The following is a 22665-nucleotide window of genomic DNA, read 5'->3' as shown; positions in this document are numbered from 1 at the left end:
GATCGCATTTAGTCTGACCTCTCTGTCATGACCTTCCCGTCTTGGGTGGCCCTTCACGGTTTAGCTCATGGCATCATTGAGGTGCTCAAGCTCCAGCACCACGACAAGGTAACGATCCTTTGCTGAAGGAACATACTATACATGGATTGAATAGACAAGTGAGGGATCAGTACGGAAGAAGTGCATTGAAAGGGTTTGGTCATATAGCAAAAGTAAGAGAGAAGGCCTCAAGAGGAAGAAGACAGAGAATATCATGGTTCCATAGAGTTGATGAGATCCTGAAAAAGGTGAAAATTTAAGAATAAAAGGTGACATCGAAAGCTATGCATGGAAAAGGTGGATGAAAGGATGATTTGCAAGCACAGACAAGAATTGAGAGGTATAATAAATGAATGGTTCTAAACTAGATTCAGCTATATTTCCTTATCTAATTCCTTTATTCCAATACTATTAATTTATTATTAGAAGGAATTAGATAATTTTTGGCTCACTATTCCTTTGTGTAGGTGTAGAAAGGGAATAGCATGATGGGTATGTATGTAGGAGGTCAGTTATGATTTTTAAAACTGGCTAGAACGACTATGGCTTGACTCAGGATTGGCTATCCAGCATAGACTTGTGTGCATGTTTTTCTTTCCCCTGAACAACTTTTAAGCTCTTCATATGAATTTTATTTTTATGCTATCTACCTATACAGTTCTGTTGAAGCCTCACGGATTTATCCTTCTCTCCCAATTATACACCACTTGTAAATTTAATACCAATGCGGAGAACACTAAAAATTCAATGAATCGCACGCTTTCTTCTTCCTCTTGCAAGATGGATCCAGTCAGGAACTGTTCCGTGTAATCGCCCGCACGAAGGGAAAATAAAGAAATCTCCATCTCATGCATGCAATAAATCGACTACGCCTCGCTTGGGTCTTTTCCTTTTGTGTTCAAGCCTCAAAGCTCCCTCTGGACTCGCGCCACACCCTGATCAGACGCGAAGGGGCTCCTGGCCCGGTTGGTGGAAGCGGCGGGGCCCTTTAAGAGCTAGGAGGGCCAGACGCCGCTTCAAAGCAGCAGTTTCTTGCTGGCGATCTCTAGAAGCGGCTCCTTTGAAGAAGCCAGAAGAGGTGGAGCCCGGCCGGAGGAGGGTTGCTCCGGAGCCGCTCGCCCTTCGCTACGTTTGCATTATGAATACTGTACGCCTGTGGCTTTCGAGCTGGGAAGAAATAGGAGGGCCAGCTTCAAGCGCTCTCTGGATGTCGGAGGAAACCTCCTGCAGCCAGCTCATTGCTGACGGGCTCTTCCCTGCCCGCGCCGATGGATGCGCAGCATACGCGGAGAAGTAGGAGCGAGGCAAAAGATCTCAGGTACATACTAGAGGGTGGACACGGAGATGGGGGTGATGCTCCTTTTTTTGCGGTGAAGGCTGATTTCTTTATTTTCATTATTTTCATGCCTTCTGCTTTCAACAGCACACGCATGATGGCAGGCAGAAAATCAACTGGTGAAGCTTTGGTTAGCAGTGGATTGATGAATTATCACTAGTTGAATGTTTGTATTATTGGTCTTTTGAGGTTCTGTATTTTGCGTTACTGAGTGCTGTTCTCCACCTTCCTTGCCTTCTTTCTGATTGCAAGCTACTTCAAATAGTTAAAGGAAATGTTTTATAGAAAGGCTGTGTTCACATGCTATACTGATACAAAAATGAACCGTATTTTAATGAGTTTTCTGTACCTCTCTGCTATTATCTAGCTCTTGTCTGAATTTTTGCTGCTCGGATATAGTAGCCCTACAGTATTTTAACCTATTGTGTTTTTTGAACCCAGGGAGAGTGTGATTAGTTTGTTCGGTGTATTATTACAAATTGAGAAGAAATTGTTAACTAACTAAAGTTTGATCTAGTTAATGTACACTGCTTATAAACAATACATATATAAATATGTAATCGTATGTACATAAGAAAGGTGACAACTATACAATTGAACTGAAATCATCAGCAGTCTAACTAAAGAACTAGTTAATAGAGAATGTAGATGGCCTTGGGGTCCTGAACCAATATTTTTTGGTCAGGAAGGCTGGGGAGATAGTGACAGTATGTCTTTCTTGCAGTTAGTGACCACTTTTAAGTCATACGCCATGATTAGAGTTATGGAAATAAGAATGAAAGAAGCTGGACAATTTGCACAGAATAAAAAGCAAGTGTGCTAAGAATAAAGCTAAAATACAGAAGTAGATTCAAAGTGTATCTAAGGGTAAAATTGCAGAGACCGTAAGCTCAGTAAGCACAATCCTGTATTTTATTATCATAGCCTAGCTGGAGAGATACTTGATCATAGATAAGACCAGGGTATCTTGATGAGTCATTTGACAAAGAGAATCCAAGCTGTGCAGGACTACTGGAAGAAGTAGACTATATTGGGCTATAAAATTTGGTGTGGGTTCTTTGCAGTCTTTACTGCTGGGATGTGCCTGGCATGACAATTATAAAGTGGACTATAGTTAATAAACATTGGTGACGTGATAAATGTGCTAGGTATTAAGGTGTAAGTTAATGGATAATTCTTTCTGCTACAACACATGAACACAGCAACTTTCTGGGAATTTGGATTCATGGAGCACCTGGTAGCTGATTTAAGATTATTAAAACTAAACTGTATAGTCATATCAGTAAATATCAGCATAACTGATATAACTGTGCCAGTTGTGGTCTTTTTAAAAATCACCCTTACTGTCCAAGGAAGGGGCTGTCAAACCCAATATAGGGGAGCCTGGCATAATGTACTGTCTGTATCTCCCTGCCCTGAGAATTTAAAGGAAGGCAGACAGCATATATCATTCTGAAAACCTCGGTTTGGTTGCTAACCCAGAGCCGAGAAAAACAAAGCTTGCTGCCAATTTCCTTTATTAGAGCAACCAAATAGGGACTGCAAAAATCTGGATGATCACCAGATGGCAGCAAAGTGGAACAGAAAACAGCTCTTTGCTGCCATCATGTGATTGTCCAGATTTTTGCAGCCCAGATCTGGAGCCCTAGTTTTGTGAGGTGCGAAGTGAACTACAGGTAGAGGCCTTTGCTTTTCACTCACTTCTCAAGGCAGGTTACTAGGGACAGATAGCTGTAGATACCCTGTTAATGTCAAGTCGAGGCAGAGAAGCTGTACCAGCCTGTAACTATTGTAGACAAGCAGGGTGCCTGTTCTCCCTGCTGTGCATGTTGAGAAGGAAAGGAATGCATAGTATGTACAATTTAAGTGGGGAATTAACATCAGGAAGTTTCTCTGTAATAATTCCCAAAACAAAGTACCACACTTAAATATTTGAAAAAGGTAAGGTATAAATTGGTTCCACATTTTCTTTATATGTAGAAAATAATGTAGTAATACGTAGCTTTAATGCTTTAATGGAGATAAAAGGGTTTCATAATTATTTATTAATAATAATTTAAATAGCACCAAGGAGATTTTTTTTTTCATATCAGAAGCACCTACTAAGGTGCTTCTGTATTGAAAGGATTTGCTGGTGATGTCACTGTTGCCTGGGGGACGCCCAAGGGGGCTCCTTTCATGTCCCTGTTATTTACCCATCAAAGTGGTACCTATTTATCTACTTGTATTTGCATGCTTTCGAACTGCTAGGTTAGCAGGAGCTGGGACTAGTTGATGGGAGCTCACTCCGTCATGCGGCTGGCGCTCTCGGGTTTTGAACTGACCTTAATGGTCCTCTGACTCAGAGTCTTAACCACTTAGCCAAGGAGCTTGATTTCCAGTGTTTTTTAATTCACCTCCTCTTGGACTGGTATCCCATGGCAGCACTAAGGGGGGTACTGCAAGGGGGTCAACTAAGTCAACATGATATCCATTATCATAGTTCCACCCTTTTTTACATGCATTGCATAGTTGTGGCCACCATATTAGTTTTCTTTGACTCAACTCTTGGATGCCTCTGATCACTATTGCCACAAGGACCATGGGCAGTAAGGGCTCCCTAGACCAAGTCTCAGGATATTTGGGAGTATACAATCTATTAAACGCTAGTGCTTTTGCCAATGGTTTGGTCCAAACCTCATCAATTCATACTTTCAAACTCAATCACCGCAGTATTTTGCAGTATCTTATCTGCAGTCTCTTACAAAGTAGAAGCTAGCAAAGATAGCCACCTCAAAGGCAACAAGTGAAAGTAATAGTCTAGATCAGTGTTATTCAAACTTAGCAACTTTAAGATGTGTGGACTTCAACTCTCAAAATTCCCCAGCCAGCATTTCTGGGAGTTGAAGTCCACACATCTTAAAGTTGCCAAGTTTGAGAAACACTGCTTTATCATTTAGGGCTGGCCTTTTCTCAGCCAGCCTTATTTCAGCAGGAGGGAATGAACTATATGTAGATAGCTATCCAGTCCCTGCTTAAATATATCAAGAGCAGCCCTTCACCATATTCAGGCTATTTCACTAATTAACCAGCATTTGTATTAAGTTTCTCTCCTGACCATTTCCATCTTACACTTCTAGTCCTGCCAAGCAGGGCAAGAAAGGTGTAAAAAGAAGTATTCCTCAGCAATTAAATTGTAGGTACAATAATACATTAAGGTCAGTTCAAAACCCGAGAGCGCCAGCCGCATGACGGAGTGAGCTCCCATCAACTAGTCCCAGCTCCTGCTAACCTAGCAGTTCGAAAGCATGCAAATACAAGGGACGCGGTGGCGCTGCGGGTTAAACCGCTGAGCTGTCGATCGGAAGGTCGGCGGTTCGAAACCGCGCGGCGGGGTGAGCTCCCGTTGCTCGTCCCAGCTTCTGCACACCAAGCAGTTCGAAAACATGCAAATGTGAGTAGATTAATTGGTACCGCTTCGGCGGGAAGGTAACGGCGTTCCGTGAGTCATGCCGGCCACATGACCCGGAAGTGTCCTATGGACAACGCCGGCTCCAAGGCTTTGAAACGGAGATGAGCACCGCCCCCTAGAGTCGGACACGACTGGACTTTACGTCAAGGGAAACCTTTACCTTTACCTACAATAATACTGTATGAAAATGATAGATTTTAATCTCACATCATCCTGAAATCTCTGCTCCCTTTGGCACAACTGGGTTCATATTAGTATCACTCTTAGTTGAAGTGCTCTACTCCTCCATTTATTGTGATGCTGCATTCCTATGCACATTATCCTGAACATAAGCTCCGTCAAATATTGGGGGATTAAAAGTAAAGATAAACACTCCTTGGCGATTAATTGGCATAATATGGAAATGGTTTACCATTTTCTTATTCAAGGCTTTTTTTCCCCTTGTAGTGCAATATTTAAAATGATTGTACTGTTAAGTTGAAGTATGCATGACAAAAACAATATCCATTCTTTGGCTATCAGTCTCTGTCTGTGCTTCCTTTCCTATCTTCTGTTTTCCTTGGGTCAATATGATTGGATCCAAACTGGCCATGCCATGAATGGAGGAGTGCTTCTATTTACAAGAAAGCAGCAAGATTCAGCATAAATTCCCAGTGGGAGGAAGGAGAGTAGAATACAGTATTCACTTATTCACTCCTCCTCACTACAACCCTTGTACCATCTCTTGTGCTACTCCAGAGAATCCTTGCCCTCCAATTCACTTTCTCCTGAAAGGTCAGGACTTCGTTAACATTCTGGATCTAACCCAGTAACGCTGAAAGTAAAAATAATGCAGTTCATACATTATATACAATCAATAATATAAATACAAATTACAGTGACATTAAATGTGATTCATAGCATAGTCAAACTATGCTAAAATGCTTTATATTACATGTCTTAAGGCTGATGGATCAGAACTATTTAAGAGTTCAGCTATAGCAAAGTTCTACTTTTATCTAGCAGGGCATTTATTAGACTCCAACTCACCTTGCATATTCTGGAAAACACTTTAGTTTTACCTGAGACAGTTTGGGAAGCAGCTTTTGCTCCAAAAAAAATCACTTGGAATGTTGTTCCATCTAGAGAATGAGAGATGCCCAATTTATTGCTTAATTGAGCTGTATGAGTATCTGTGTCTAGGCTGAACTTGCTGCCAGCTTTCTGCAAAGCACAGGAGGAGATGTGGGGCTATTAAATGTTAAATAGGTTCTGGCATATCCTGTCTTTTACCAAGGCCTATTTCAACATGTTTATTCATGTACTGAATTATTCCTAAATTTTTAAATGGGCATAAAAGGGAACGGTGGTGGATTCATTTTCTTTCTCATTTTGGCAGTCATGAAACAGTTATAAAGTTATTGCTAAAAGTGCTGTGCTCTCATAGAGCCAGCAGACAGGTGAAGGGGATTGGTCCTGTAAGCTAAAATTGTTTTGGCCCTTGGAGGAAATATTCTTCAACTATGTAGTCTAAGAGTTTTCTCATTTAAAGAGCAGAGACATGAATTGATTTTGATTTGATCCAATGTATAAAGAGCTGTGTCTTGTGCTTTTAAAATTATTTCAAAATAGCAGTAGCACATATCATTTTGTCCTAAACATTTATTCCATTTTAGGTGAAGCTATTACTATTAAATATATTTAAATAGTAGTTAAACTGTACATTATTTTAAAAACATAGCATAGATGCTTTGACTCTTAATCAAGCACAGTTTCTACTAGAACTGTAGTGTGCAGTGATGTGGAGCTTAATCACCAAAAGTCATGAGTGTTGTAAAACTCAGTGAAAAAAACTGTATCCAAATAGCTATGCTTTACATTGGCTCTCTATAGTAAATTTTAAGTCAATGTGGTGTAGTAGTTAAGGCATCAGGCTAGAAACTGGGAGACCATAAGTTCTAGTCCCACTTAGGTACAAATCCAGCTGGGTGACCTTGCACCAGTCACTCTCTCTCAGCCCTAGGAAGCAGGCAATGGCAAACCACTTCCAAAATCTTGCCAAGAAAACTGCAGGGACTTGTCCAGGCAGTTGCCAGCAGTCAACACTGACTCAAAGGCGCGCACACACACACAAAATCTATAGTAGATATACCTTGTAATTAGACTGTAGAACCCTACAAATCACTGTGGAGTAGTAGATATACTACAGACCTGGACCAGAGAAATACAGGTGCAATTCTCTACTCCTTCATGAAACTTGCTAAGTCACCAGTTACTGTACTTCACTGGCAAAACCAGTGGAAAATGTGGTGCGGCTTAAGGCAAAATACAAAATGCCCCCCCATCCCTGCCTCACAGAGAAGTCAGCTGGACTTGCAGCTTAATCTTCCATTCTAGCAACAAGACAGCATTCATAATCACACCAGAAAGTAAGATGTTAAATTTGGGGGTGGGGGCAGGTCAATTTGGAGCTACAACAGTGGTCTCCAATATTCTGCTTCCTTCTTCCCATATACTTGCTGTCTGAAATAGCCACCTCAGTCTACCTAATGGTTGAGCTGATTCTACGCTCTCAAAGTTATTGTGACCATAAAATGTACTCCAAAAAGTAGAAGTTGAAAAAAAGATTCTTACTTGTGTCTTAGAGGAAGGTGTGACAAATTAATGTCTCTGATCATGTATTGTATTATCAGAGTGGTTCCTTTCTTGAAAATCTCCATTAAGAAGGAATCAATGTCTAAAGCCAGCGTCAACATTTTTTTCCATCAAACACACAAAAAACTTACACTCTGCATGGCCAATATTCAAGATATTTTCTCCCCACATCACTCCCAAATCACATGCATTGTGGTTTGCCATCATTCACAAAGATAATACAGAAGCTGTTAAGACAATAATAGGTGCTGAAGCATATGTTAACCCCAGAAGCAGGAAAGTATTAGAAGAAACTCAGACTGGCTCTCCTGACTCCTGAGGTATAAGAGGGAAGGAAGGGAAAACACAGACTTTCAAGATTCTGTTACTATAGCCCATCTCAATAAAGTGTAGTTGTTGACTTCCTGTGGAGTCAGTTTCCTGTTGTGGTCTACCTCATAGACTGACGTGTCCTTTATCCAGATCACTCCCACATTATGCACCAGCGAAGTTCCTCCTATCTTTCCTTTGTTTTCGTAGGTAGGTTGGTTGGCTGCTTAGCAAGGAACCAAACAATGGAGCTCTGTCTTCCAGTTTCCTACCCTCTTTTTTCTGACCAATGTTTGGGGCCCATGTGGCGTTTAGAAGCCTATTAGAACAGTGGGGAGATGGAGGGAAAAGTTCCAGTTAACCAAGGTTTTAATATTAAACCTAATCTGGAGGAGCAGAAATCCTTTGTAGGTGCCAAAAGGATGGTAAGAAATAACCCATGGGTGCTGCATTGCTGATCCCAGATTTAAAACATTTAACTGGTGGACTATATTTTGCTGAGTTAAGATCATGTAACCAGAAGTCATTTCAGTATCACAGTTTATCTGATACACTCTTATTTTCATGGACTACTAGAGAATGAGATCAACTTGTCTATGAAATAGCATGTCTGTACAAAAAGATTGGTTGAATCCAATGGTTTGTTTTCATCTACAGAACTGGGTGAAATGGGATCATTTTCCCTCCTCCTTGTGCCTCTAGTCTCAAGACAGATTTGGAAGTACAAATGGAACTGCTGGGAATTGTGTTGTGTGAACAAAATGTAATGTGTGTGAGACTGGATTCCATGTATTTTTCCTCATAACCTAATAGAGCAATTGTGTTTGTTGACTTGAGCCAAAATGCTTCATTTGGCTCTACATCATTTTGTATATTTCCAAGATTGCTTTTTTCCCCCTGAATGCTGAACAAATAATTCCACTGTTCCTTTAAATCAAGATCATATGCTGGGGTAATTCACTTCCTCCTCAGGATGTTGCAACTAGTTGACTTGCTCATCTTTCCATAGCAACTCCAGCTGGGAAAGACACAACAGCTACCCATTGAAGCTCAGCTGACAAGAATTAACTTCCCAAACACTAAAGCATCTTTTGAATTACTTATGAAGGGTATTATCAGGACAACTAGGAAACCTTTCATACAGAATGTGAGCCAGGGTTAGATTGATACTCAGGAGTTCAAGACAGTTACATGGGAGTCTCTCCAAAAACAACTCTGTGAGCTAGGTTGGGCTGGGAAAGAGGCTGACTTGAATCTGGATCTAGTCCAACATCTTAAGCAGCATTCTACATCGGTTCTTTAACTCCAGTTAATAAAGTTAGCCTAATGAAGTTAAAACATTCAGCTATAAACTAACTGTATAGGCTGGATTCACACAGTATGCTGTGCCAAAATGATGTGTCAGAGAGCCTTTGACTTGGTATTGTCACCTGTGGGTGGTGGTATTATTTTATTGACAGAATTGCTTTAACTGTTCACAGTTAGTTTTGGTTTTATATATGAACTACTGGGTTTTGTTCTGGGATATGATGGTATAGAAATACTGTAAATAAATACAGAAATAAATGAACATATGGTTGACCATTTGTAATTCAGTGTGTTATGCTCTTCCAGACACACACACTCCCCACCCCACCCCACACTCCAGACAAATCTTGCCTTCCACATCTAGTTCTTTGGTAAAAATGTTTTAAAATACTGTAAATTGTCTCCTAAATGTATGAGAGAATCTTATGGCAGGTTTTGAGAGTGATAGGAAGCACAGAATAAAGTTACTCCAAAAATTATTATATATTTATACATACATACAGAGTATCTATTTTTCTGAACTGAAAAGAGTAACTATAATCATGTTTAGAAATGCAAGGAAGGTTGAAACACAAAACTTGAAGAATCCATTTATTGGAAGTTGCATTGTGTCAGATTAAATAATTTTAAAGAGATTAAACCAGATCTCAGTATGAATGATGAGATACTGTTATTAACCTTTTATGGTTACTTGGTATGGCATGTCCTTTGCAGGACGTAAATGGACCATAAGCTCCATAAGATAACAAGGGAATGATACTACAAATATGCAGTCATAAAACTATAAATGGCTTATTGATTATCAATATTTCCTGTAAAACTTCCTGTCTTGGAAAAGGTTTAGACAGAGCTATGCTGTCTGAAAGCCATTATTTACCTATATGTTAGATTTAGATGTGTTAGAAATATATTCTGCTTTTCCCTAGCAGCTAAAACTGGCCTATATGAGAAACTCCCTTTGTTCCTCACAACGATGACCCTGTAAGGTAGGTTGGGCTGAGAAAGACTGACTGGCCCAGAGTCACCTAGTGAGTTTCCTCTGCTGAGGATGGGCTTGACCCTGTCTGTGCAGTCTTAGACTAACATCTTACCTACAATACCACACTAGCTCTGTTAAGCAAGGACTCTGGGTTGCTCTGAACTCAGTCAAGTGTGCCAAAGCATTGTCCATAATTTGTACCAATATATTGCCTGGAGCATTGTGCAGACCTAACCTGCTGTGGCATATTCAATGAACTATGGTTAAATTTGGCTTAATACAATAGACCAATACAAGTTGTTGGTCTATTGGATGGAAGGAAGGAAGGAAGGAAACTCTATTAGGAAGGAAACTATATTTTCAGGCTGCTCTCCATATTGGGCCATTCAGCACTGGGCAGCAGTAAGGTTTACAATATATGTGTTACCTGGAATTTCAGGCCTCATTATTAGCTATTTTTTAATAAAGGTGATATTTGCATTTTAACATGGCATCCATGCTTTCTTTTGAAGTTCAGGAACCATGTTTTCCTTTTACCCAAAAGCATTTCTTTCTTTTACGTGCAAAAGCTAGCCTTTTCAGCAACTAAACAATAGACAGCATATTCTGAAAGTTCTTGAATACACTTGCAAGTTTTAAGAAAAGATACAAACCTGGCTGGGAAAGGGAGTGCCGTAACCCATAAATTTGCCACTTGTGGAATGCTACCTGTAATCAATGTTTTCTATTGTTTAATTCTCTCACTCCAACCCAAATATGGAAGCAAAATCTACATACCACTCATGCTCCTTTGTTTTACATTCTCACTCTCCCTCCCTCCCTCACACAGACACACAAACACATGCAAACCCTGGCTAGGCTGGAAATTCCTGCTTTTCTCTCCACAGCAACATTGGTGTAATCAGGTGGAGTTGCGTAAAACAACAGGGAAAGGAGGAGCTGTGAGGCATTTGTTTCCATGCCAAGCCAGACCTTTTCCTTCCACAGTGTCCTAGTGGTGCACAAAAGCATAAATGGATCTAAATATCCCGCGAGTATACTTAAATGGCCCAAAACCAGCATTTCAATTTCTTTGGGCTCTCTTCAAAGAGAAGTACTGGAAAAATGAAATTATAAAGACAGTTTTGAATCTAAAACTGATTAACTGAAGTCATTAGAGGATTTAATATTGTTTTCTCATGGATTATATAGAGATGGTCTTCTCATCACACTGTATTATAAAATAGCCATCCAGTTCAAGAAAGTATGTCATTAGGTGAGGACTTTTTAACCCTCAGTTTTATTTTTTCTTCAGGCTTGAATCGAATCTTAGCAAGAAAAAGAAACTGTTCCAAAATGTCTTGTCCCTGATTCACTTCTGGTGACTGCTCTTTGTAGGATCACATCCAGACTTGGTGAATGTCCTGGATTCATGGCTCCTGACAGGGCAGTAGATGAAGGCTGTAAACTGGAGCTCTCATTGCAGCCTATCCTGGACCAGGAAGCCCTGGCAACAGTGACTTACATTCTTATCACCACATGTTTAGACCACTCTATGCCTTGGAAAATGACTCCAAAAACTAAAACTGGTACAGAACACACTAAGGGAGAACCACTATTACAGCTTTACACATAGTCTAGTAGCTGTACTGATTGGCAATAGCCTTCCGAGACCAATTAACAGTGCTAGGTTTAATATATAAAGTCCCATTTTGAGATCTGATGCCATAGATCTGATGAAGTAGATTGGGAGCCATGGATGTTTATGTGAAAATAAACTGTTAATCTCTAAACATCTCTGGGAATTGCTGTTTTTGGCCTATTTTTGGCAGCTAGTAACTACAGGATCAGGTAGCATCAGAGGGACATTATTGATTTTAGGAGATGTTTGCTAAAAGTTTAAGTCATCTTGATTTTTTTTCACTTTTTCAATGGAAAATAGAAATTGTACTGTTGATATCTGACTTGTTGCCAAATTGTAGCAGTCCGGTCTCAAGAAATGCTCAAGGAATTGGAAAACATATTAAAAGATTGCATTCCAAAAGCTCACAAAGAGGATGCATATAGTAGCTGGTTAAGCTAGGCAAGAAGGAGAAAACAAGTGGAAAAATTAAATTGGGGTATGATTGTTGTCTTCTTAAAATGAGCAAAAATATTTCCCTTGTGAGATAAATTTGGGGAACCAACTATTCATTCAGAATTTATTCAAACTGAGAGACTGTTGACATTTTTTCTCCAACAATTCTCCAGCCAATCTGTTTATTGAGAATTGGTGAGCACAACAACCTTCCACCCAAGCAGCTGAAAGCTGTCTGCTTTGAAGTGTGAGAGTAGAGCTGGTATGTAGATTGGTTCCAGCAGTTTTAGGCTCTCTTGCAATATTACATTAGTAACATCAGCTTTAAACAACCTTATTTTAGATCAGTGTATTATTATTAAGTTTATATCCTGTGTTCTTATATAAGCACTCAAGGCCATTAACAACAAATAAAACAAATACAGTATATAAAACATGACAGTAAAATAAGAAAAAGAAATAAGATTGCAATGTTTTTATCCCTTACTCTGAGATTTTTCACAATCTCCTGTGGCCATAACAACCTTTACATACCTGTTTTGTATGAACCCAATTCATCTGTGCAGATTATATTCTGATAGTTATCATGTTGCTCTTCCATGTACAAAGTGTTTCTTGATTGTGCAAACAGAAAACTAAGTGTTCATTCTTTTTTCCCCCCCAGATCATCTACAACAGATTTGAATGTTGCCCTCAGTGAATGTATGGTAGCTGTGAATTTATTTCTGAATAACAAGTTCCAAGATGCCCTTACTTCTCTACAAACTAAGTGAGCCACTACTTCTATCTTTCCTCTTCTGGTTATGATTAACGTACATACTTATAGGATTTGGAGACAGGGAAATGCTTTCTAAGACTTCAGAAATTAAGAAATTATAAACATTTTAATAACACAGCTTTTAGTATCACCAGCATGGATTTACCAACAATACATTCTGGTAGATTAATCTGTTGGGTTTAATGTAATTTATTGGATTGCATGGATACAATAGATGCAGTGTATATTGATTACAACAAAACATTTGAACTGGTGTCCTTTACTACCTTAGTTAGCATATGATTAACATATAATAATAGCATTGAATAGATTTACACCTAATTGCAGAAGTTGTCTCAAAGATTGCACTCTCATATGCGCTTCCATGTTACTCAACAAACTGGAAAGATATTTTGAATATGAAATTGCATTGCCTAGTTTGCTTTTATCAATGACTTTGTTCAGAGATGGGGAATCTGCAGCCACGGAATCTGCTGGGTGTCAGTGACATCAGAATGGTGGGCTTGACCAGATGATCAAAGCCCTCTCACTTTTTACATGTCTGTGATGCACATTACAAAAGTGGGGAAATTCAATTGCCTGGTTGCGCTTGTCCTTTTGAGCGTGTTGACCTGACCCTATAGACAACCCAATCTGTGGTCAACGCATTCATTCATCCCCATTTCTCCAAAACATAACTGTAAAACTGATGAAATGTTTCTCCTGCTATTTTGAATTAAGAAACATGAATGTGGTAAGTATAACCTCTATATCCAGGACAGTTAACAAAAAAGAAGGAAAATCTGAAAATCTCTTTCCTGAAACCTAGGAAAAATAGAAAATCTCAATATTTTATCATCCCCTTTTTTAAATATCAAAGCTTCTTTTAAGAAGAAAATGGGAATATGATTTTTCTTTTTTCAAGTAATAATTTTAACCTAAATTTTCTTGAAATTAAGAACAATATGGAAACAGCAACTCCCAGAAATGAGTATTAATTAGTAACTCTGGGTGAAGATTTTTGGTGACCTATTGGTTAATTATTCACCAGTGATAAAACTGTTCAGATTTTTGTATCCCAATTTCAGTAATATTCTGAGATAGAATTGTAGTGTTGTAATGTAAGGATGCTTGCAGAATATCATATTTGCAAATCTGCATATGAACCAATAGAATCTGCATCTGCTAGAATAAATTTTGGATCAGAATTCAGTTCTCTGTTAACCTGTGTACTTCCCAAATGTCCTGAAACAAGTCCCTAGTTTCTGTACTTTATTTGTAAACTGTTTTTTCAATAAGAAAAAAAATGCATGCTTTACTCTAATGTGTGCACTTTTATAAGTATTTCTCCTGATGTATCTTTTTTGTGATATTTACAGATGCACTGTAAAAATCTGAATAGCGCAAACTTTGGGATCCTTCAACATTCTAGAGGTCCAAATAAATATTTTGAAATACCTAATTAGTGCACAATTAAGTGCATTAAAAAACACACTGACTAGTATAAAAACAGGGTATGAAGGAGGCGATTACTGTAACATATAAAGTTAGCGTAATTCCATTTTGCCAGAAGTCCAGATTATGACTTTGGGAGAATATCCTGTGTCTTATTTGAAAATGTTTATATTTCCTACTTAGTGCCAAACAAATAAAAATAAATTTTAAGAAGTATTTATCCAGAATTCAAACACTGATTTATTTAACTGTAGAGGACTGGATGTAAATTATGGTGTACTTTGCAGCACTGGGAATGGTATTTCAATATCACTTTCTGTTGGTGCAGAGCCTGTGCAAAGTCACTGCTAACTGCAGAATAAAAGATGTTTTGATTGATTTCTTGGATTGATAAGGAAGACTGAATCATAATAAGAAACATATTTTATTGCATCTCATGATACATAAAGTATCTGTTCTTATTGTGGTACTATTCAGTCTTCCTTATAGGTATGGTTATATAACTCTCTATTCTGTGTCTGTTGAATATATATATATATATTTTTTTTAAGGATCAGAAATTTGTATTGTTACTTATAATATTTCTCTCTGTTGAGGAATTTTGTAAAATTGATAGTGTTTAAAACGCAACTTTAAAAAAAAGGCTGCACAGAACAGTGGGGGATACATTTTCTTTGTTTTGGCATCCCCATGGTGGATATGGCTCTCCTGCTGTGCTTAAGAGAGACTCAAGATTCCTGAAAGAACAAGGCTCTGAAAAGTAGTTTCTTGCTGGATGTTACTGCAAGCCTCACTTGTCTTTATGTGACACTGCAGATGGCTAATATTGTTACTATTGGGGATTTTGGCTGATTGCCTGTGGTGAGGTAAGAGAGAGAGATGTGAGCAGCTGGAATGGACTGTCCTTGGGTAAGAGCTCCAGCCAAATGGCCACATTAAAGTGCTATCCAGAAGTCCTTGAACTGACAGAAAAGTCTGCTGGCATAAAAATTGTTTCCCCAATCACTGTGACCTGTTCTGCTGACTAATATGGCCTTTACTGTTCTAATGTGAGACAAATTAAGGAAATCAATGGATGGATCCCCCAATCTTTTCCCATCCTACCAAGCTTCACCTACTGGCAGGAGAACAACTATCAATTGCTCCCTAACATGGGATGGGGCACGTTAGGGCCAGTGCAGCTGGGTCCTTGAAATGGCATGTTTAGCCTTTTTTGAAAACCATTTTTTAGCTTCATGTCAAGTTGCCCAGCTAATAGTCCGCAGGCACGGAAGTATTTCATGCCTATGACCAATCAAGCTGTGTCTTGACACGGGTCTAGCATTGTTCTTAAAGGGTGCTAAATATATGACTAAAAATAGTGCAGCTTACAAGTGCGGAGGAGGAACACGAACTGAAGCAAGAGGGAGCTGTTGATGACGAGTAAGCTGTGTCCTTGACCTAGTGCTGCAACAGAACAGCAGTGCTGGCAGCAAGTCCAGTTCTGTTCGTGTAGCTGGCAGCAAGCGGGAGTAGTTCATGGATGGCCAAATAACCAGAATGGGGTAGGTAAAATGGCAGTGCCCCCCATCAAAGTAATAGCAATATTTAAGACCGCATGAAGCCACTCTTTGGGAGAAGCAGTGGTAAACAAGTAATGTTCCCGATATTAACGGAACTAGGAATGCACAACTAGCAGAACCTGACTGTCTTCCTTATTTTAAATCAACCTTCTGTGTAGTTCTTCCAAGAGAGCATTACAAGAGTGCTCTTTCAGAGCCCCAAGTCCATGTTTGAAAAACAGTTTAACACACTTTCAAAAGAATGCAAAACTCATGTTTATAAGGAACCTGAATAACACCTGACAAGTGCTTCAGAAAAGATTGGTCAGGCATTATGTAGACAGGTGCCTCTGCTAAAGCCAGGGGTTATTCTGTTTATGTTTTCTAATTATTTAATGCCAGGAATAATTAATAGAAGGTGGGCCAGCAGTTGCAATAGGTACAATGGAGTGCTCAGAACATTTTTAGTGTATTTGTATTTTTAGTTAATTTTCACCAGATCATCCTGTGACAGAATACTGTAGATTCTATATTGACAGATCTTTGACTTCATCAGCATGGGTGGTGGACATAGGGGTGATCCTGACTCACCTAGCAGATGTAACTTGAAGATGGAATCATTCTGTTTGTGGACTTGTGAAGTTATGATATATAGCCAAAACATCTTGTGAAATGTTAGGTGGTTATGTAATAAGAATATAGAAATGTCTTTTCAACTTTAGATGCCATGATAGAGAGGCAAAGGGATTTCAGACCTTAATAGTGTAGATTAAGACACTTTTCATTTTAGATATTTTAGACTATGGTAAACATTAAACCTGTTTATTAGATTGTTGGATGTTAACTTGTGATTTCAGTCAGAACAAAAGCTGCCGCTCTTGATGATACTAAAGATATTGATTGGAATGTCTGCCTGAAAATATGAACATTGGTTTTATGAAAAGATCAAGATGTATATTGCATTATGTAGTTTAGAAGTCTTATTTTCTTGCCTCAGTAAATTTAAATAGACATTCACTTCAGTATGAGTGTCATGATCACCGTTGCGATGCTTGTGACATCACAACGGCTCGCATGACAATACAGGGAAATGGGTCCCTGGCGGATTAAGGCAAAGGCAACTATGAAACACAAAAGAAAGCAACAGGTGCAGGAAACTAAGTAACAACTGAGACCGGCGGTGCGGAAGACAGCGATACAAAGTTGCCAACAAGCAATTGACTAACAACAAGAGAGGTGCGCCCGAGCTGTCAAAGGATTAAGAGCCTGATCGCCCGGCAATGAATCATTACCGTTCAGGAAGGCGATCGAGGCGATGCCCGGGGCACAGGGAGGCTGAACGACCTCTCACCTGACAAGGACGAAACCGGTGGGACTCGTGGGACGCACCTGGAATAAGGTGGGGTGGAGCGCTGACCGGCGCGGGCTATTTAAATCCTGTTCCGGCGCGCTCCCCTCACTCTCAGCTTTTTAAAGGCATGCACTCTGTTCCTCAATAAAGCCAGAACCTAAGCCTATGCTAGCGTCTGTGTCTTTACTGAATCGCAGGCAGAGCCTGACAATGAGGTATAGAAGTAATGGTGGGAAGAGAGAATTGTTTTTATCTCTTCCTTCAGAGCAAAGTAATTAGAAATGCTAAAAACAAATTGAAGCCAAGCCTATGGCTTCCTAGTCTTGTCTACCTTGAAGGGCTGACAGTTCTGAACCGTAACCGGCACCACAATTCAAATACCAGTTTTTCTTCATTCAGCCTCTCTTATGCTCTAGCATTTCTTGAAGGAAGGGTTGGTGTACCCCCTCTTCAAGTACTATCACTGGACACAACAGTTCTGGACATCTACAGTCCAGTCTCCAGTTGAGAAGGTGGTTAGACAGCAGTTGCAGAGGATCTTGAAGTAAGCAGATTGTTTAGACCCATTTCAGTCAGGGTTCAGGACAGGGTATAGTAGGAAGAGAGAATTGGTTGCACTTGTTGATGACCTTTGGCGGAGGCTGGATGGAGTTGGCATGTCCATCCTTGTGTTCCTTGATTTCTCAGCAGCTTTCAGTACTGTCGACTAGGGTACACTTTTGGACTGACTGTGGGTTTTTGGGATGGGAGGCACTGTATTCTTTGGTTCCCTTCCTTCTTCTGTGGCTGGGTTCAGTTGGTGCTGACTGGAAAGGGGAGGTCATGCCTGCAGCCTCTCACCTATAGGGTGACTCAGGGCTTGATGCTTTCTCCCTTCCTGTTTAACATCTGCATGAAATCACTGGGCAAGGTCATCCACTGGTTTGGAGTCTGGTATTATCAGTACGCTGATGATACCAAACTATACATCCCAATCCTGCACTACCCACATGATACTGTCAATATCCTGATCCAGTGTTTAAAGGCTGTTTTGGTTTGGATGGGGAGAAAACAAGCTCAGCCTCAATCCTGACAAGACTTGTTCATGACTTTTAATATGTAATTTGTCAGTCTTACAACTGAGAAAACCATGGCCTTAACAAAACATTCCTTTATTGTCTGTGATGTCTCACTTTCATTTTTTGTCTAGATTTCTTACAGTCTTTCTCCCAAATAGCAGATGTCACTTTATTTCATGACCACAGTATCATCCTAGTGAATTTTTAATCCTAGGAAGACGACATCTGTTATTTCTTCAATTTCTTCTCCACCTGTTTGCATTGGGTTGTCATTGTCTGTTGACATAATCTTTGTTTTTTAAAATTTTGAGTAGCAGACTGGCTTTTGCGTGCTCTACTTTTACCTTCAACAGAGTTTCCTTCAGTTTTCCTCATTTCCAGCCATGAAAGTGGTAAAATCAGCATATCTGAGATTGTTGATGTTTCCCCTAGCAATTTTAATTCCAATTTCTTTCTTCTAATCCTGTATTTCCCATGATATATTCTGCATACAAGGTAAAATAAATATGGTGGCAGTATTATTTACAAGCCCCCCCCCATTAATAAGCTTGGTTCAATCAAATGAACAAAATATATAAGACTTGTAATAGATATACAACATAAACATAACAATTTATAAAACAGTAAAATGTAAATTTTCAAAAACAAAACAAGATATGCAATTGGATAAATAATATGCTTTCTATATTATACATATTCTATAATTATAAATTAAAATGTGCATTCTATTTTATACATGTTTGTTTATCCATACTATTTTCAGTTATAAATACTGTGTTAGTTAAGAATATTTTATATTTACAAGAAACTGATGGGATAATAATGAATTCAAATTTATAGTGCTATCAATGTGAAATGGAAATGCTTATGTTATGGAGAATATACTTTAGGGATTGCTATGATTAGCTTCAATTCAAGACCTCTTTAAGAATTACACAGGCCCATCTTTTGTTTCTCGGTATATGTTGTTCTCCAAAGAACAGTTGACTGTGCTGTATCTAATGTAATTAAGTGTCTCAGATAATGGATGTTCCTTTCCTTTACTTAAGAGACTCATTTAATTAACATTTTACCCTATTGGTATCTGTGTTAAATAGAACATTGCAGAATGCAAGGACACTAATCTCGCTGCTGCTTCAAATTAAGGAGTGATACATGAAAGAGATGGAACAACCCTTTTGGGATGACAAATTACTGAATAAATTACATGAACGGCATCTTTTGGACTTTTTAAAAGGATTCATAGAGGGTAAAATAGGATCAATAGACAAGAAGAGAGAACACTTAAAATACTGAAAAGAAAATCCAGACAGGCCTCTGTTTTATTGAATCTAGAGATTAGTCTCTGTTGTTATATTCTTTGCGACTGGTAGCCCAGTTTCTTGTCTTGCCGTTTCCAATTTTATCGTGTAAATATCTAGTTGTCTGTATGTCAGTGCAATGAATTGTGCAATTCTTGCAAGTAATTTATTAGCAAATGAAATCAAACTGATCAAGGAGAATGATAGACAAGAAAGTACTGCTGCACATCTTTGAGAATGGTCTAGATGAGCCATTATGACCCAATACAGGCAGACATACTGTACATAAATGAGGAAAATCTATGTAAGACACAGAGGTTTAAAAAAGAGCATTTAACGTAAAATATTTTGTAAACACTGTATGCTAAATACAAACAAATATGACCAGGAAGTCCTCTGGAGCAAACTTACCTTTAGCAAAATCTAAACCTCATCTCCTTGGTGCTTCTAAGGGGTGCATAAAAATGGCATTTTGGGTGCCAAGGTTTTAGTGAAAATGTCTGCCTTTCAGTAAATGTTTGCAGGGTGAAAAGAAATGGCTTTCAAGCATGTTATAAGGAATACAATGAAACAAAGATGTGAACCATTCCTTAGGCATCATGCTCATGTTAAAAAGGGTACCTATAATATTTTGTTAGCCTCCCTGCCTCTATGATACCTGAGCTAGGTTTGGTAGTAGTTTATTTGAGCAGAACTTCAAAAATTGAAAGTTTAAGGAAGCCTATGTTAGGTTATTCAGGGGAGCCATCGTATCCTAAAATAAGTGGATAGGGTTGTGATTTTCAGTATGAAATTTAATTTATAAAATAGGATATATTCTTCAGTCTTAGATGGCATTGCCTCTAATGATCCTGTACCCTCTTAAAGATGAGCTTCTTTTCTTTCTTGTGCTACCTTTGTGCCTTATGTATGTATTTCTCCAACTTCTCTCCTACAGAACAAAGGACAGCATGTATCATGCTCTGACTTACGCTACCATTTTGGAAATGCAGGCTATGATGACCTTTGACTCCAGGGACATACTGTATGCTGGAAGCACAATGAAAGAAGCTCAAGTTGTATGTCAGAAGTAAGCACATAAAATGCCATAACTGTACAATTAGAACATAAGATGCTGTTACAGTAACGTTAATTGGAAGCATACTTAAAAAGTCCAATAGACATTTTAGGAGCCTGCAGGTAGAGTGCGTATATACATGCTATTCCCTTTCACATAAATGTCGTTATACAAACTATAGAAAAGGGTTAGGAAATAGTTAGCAAGCAAAATCAAAGACATCAGGTAAGAAAGACAAATATAACATCATCCGGTGGACCCATAAATATTGATCTCTACTGCCCATTGTATCTTTGAAATGCTTTTACATAATACTCTTTTTAAAAAAAAGCAAAATAGAGGGGTTAGACTGGCTTACTAGCTTAGCCTTACCTATATGCCCTGCGGGATCTTAAAGTGGTCAGTTTGGGCACATTGTAACCACTGTGTTGTAAAAACAGCTAAGGCACAGTTTTACCCCAAGTCTACTCAAACTGTTCTAGGCAAGCTAGGATCTCTAATTTAGCAACCATCTCCTCCCATTGGGGGAGAGGGGCGGTAATATCAATCAATCAATCATCAATCAAATAAATAAAACAGCCCTGCAGTCAACATAGTCTTGCGTGACATACGTTTAATCTGCTGACACACTCAGGGTGTGCAAATAGCTTCAAATTTTGTTTTGACAATTGAGTTCTGTTAAATTTAATATGGATATAGAACCAGTAAATTAAACTCAGGGCTGTCTTGGATAAAGAAGATTGTTTCCCCTTTCATTTCCTGCACCAAAGCCAACTAGGTAGGCTTTTGAATCTTACTTCAATATTCATAATAGGTATGAATCTGTTACAAAGTGAAGAAAAGGGGCAGGAAATATCCTTCAATATCCTTCAAGAAGAAAAAGATACGTACATGCATTGACTTGAGAATAAACCTCTATGTGCTTTTATTAAATACCAAATTGCAATGAATCAAGTGGGGTTTGACTTCCAAGTAAACGTATATAGAGTTGCCCTTTGAGGTTCATTTTCTCTACGGTGGGGGGATAGGGAACTGCTACCCCCAGAATTATTTGCTTAACTGCAGTATTACAAGTATACTTTAAATCTTCAGCCTCTGTGATTTTTCTTTAGGTTTCGGAAAAAATCTTCTGTGGCAGATTATTTCAACAACTTAGTGCACAAACACAATCTTGATCAATTAACTGAAGGTAAAGAAACAAAAAGTTAGCACTCTTTTATATTATTTCTGTTGACATGCCTGACAAATACAGAACAGTAAGCTTCAGATACTGCATTAAATGTCTGTCTAAGTTTGGGAAACAGTTTCATGTCTTATTTTCAGATGTCTGCATATGTGGGTGATAATGACTTTGCTGCAGGGAAAATTTGCTCAAGTTGCAATCCACTACATAATTTTGTTTCCTTGATGGAAACAAAATTATGTAGTCAGTTATGAGGCCTTTTAGTGGCCTGCTAGGACCACCTAATGGAGCAGAGCTTAACACAGCTGACAAGCTGCACACAGAAAATGAATATTATCTTAAAATAGCTTCAATGAGCATGTCAGAGAAACACAGGTTATTGATCTTACACACTCAGCCATCCCAAGCATAAAGAACCACACGCTTAGACATAGAGGTTTAAAAGTAAAAAGAATCTTACTGACTTTTTATTCTTGGTTCAGTTATATCCATCTTTGGTGGAAAAGATGAAATTGTTGTTCTTCTTTTGTCCCTAAACACAATTCACCCTTAGCCCTACAGCTAAGAGCTTTGTGGAAGATAGGGGCAGAATTCTTCATCAAGGCCTGAGCATGTGACCCTGATGAAGAGAGCAGCATCCATGCTGCCTGTTCAGTAGGTGGAATAAGGAGAAAAACAGAGAGAGAGGAGGTGGGAGTGGCAACAAACAGCTTCCTCAGAGTTGCATTGTGGGATGAATTCAATTTACATGCTAATGCACATGCTAATGAGGCATGCTGGATTTGCCAGGACCTCCAACAAGTTAAACCTTGGCAAATATTTGGATTCTGAGAATACAGTTACATAGGTC

At 38.9% G+C, this 22665-nt stretch overlaps 1 protein-coding gene across 1 annotated transcript in view; it reads left to right on the top strand.

Moving 5' to 3' along the window:
* The first annotated feature begins 1102 nt into the window (after positions 1 to 1102).
* TTC39A (tetratricopeptide repeat domain 39A) overlaps positions 1103 to 22665 on the top strand; it is a 69580-nt gene continuing 48017 nt past the window's right edge. Inside the window, exons 1-4 of the mRNA XM_063297925.1 lie at positions 1103 to 1357; positions 12777 to 12881; positions 20513 to 20644; positions 21745 to 21821. Of these exons, the coding sequence (XP_063153995.1) occupies positions 1308 to 1357; positions 12777 to 12881; positions 20513 to 20644; positions 21745 to 21821 (364 nt within the window). The 5' untranslated portion in view covers positions 1103 to 1307. The remainder of the gene's footprint in view (positions 1358 to 12776; positions 12882 to 20512; positions 20645 to 21744; positions 21822 to 22665) is intronic.

The sequence above is a fragment of the Candoia aspera genome, chromosome 3 (genome assembly GCF_035149785.1).
Source record: "Candoia aspera isolate rCanAsp1 chromosome 3, rCanAsp1.hap2, whole genome shotgun sequence".
Lineage (NCBI taxonomy): Eukaryota > Metazoa > Chordata > Lepidosauria > Squamata > Boidae > Candoia > Candoia aspera.
Note: the sequence above shows the minus strand (reverse complement) of the source record. Positions and strands in the feature narration are given on the sequence as shown.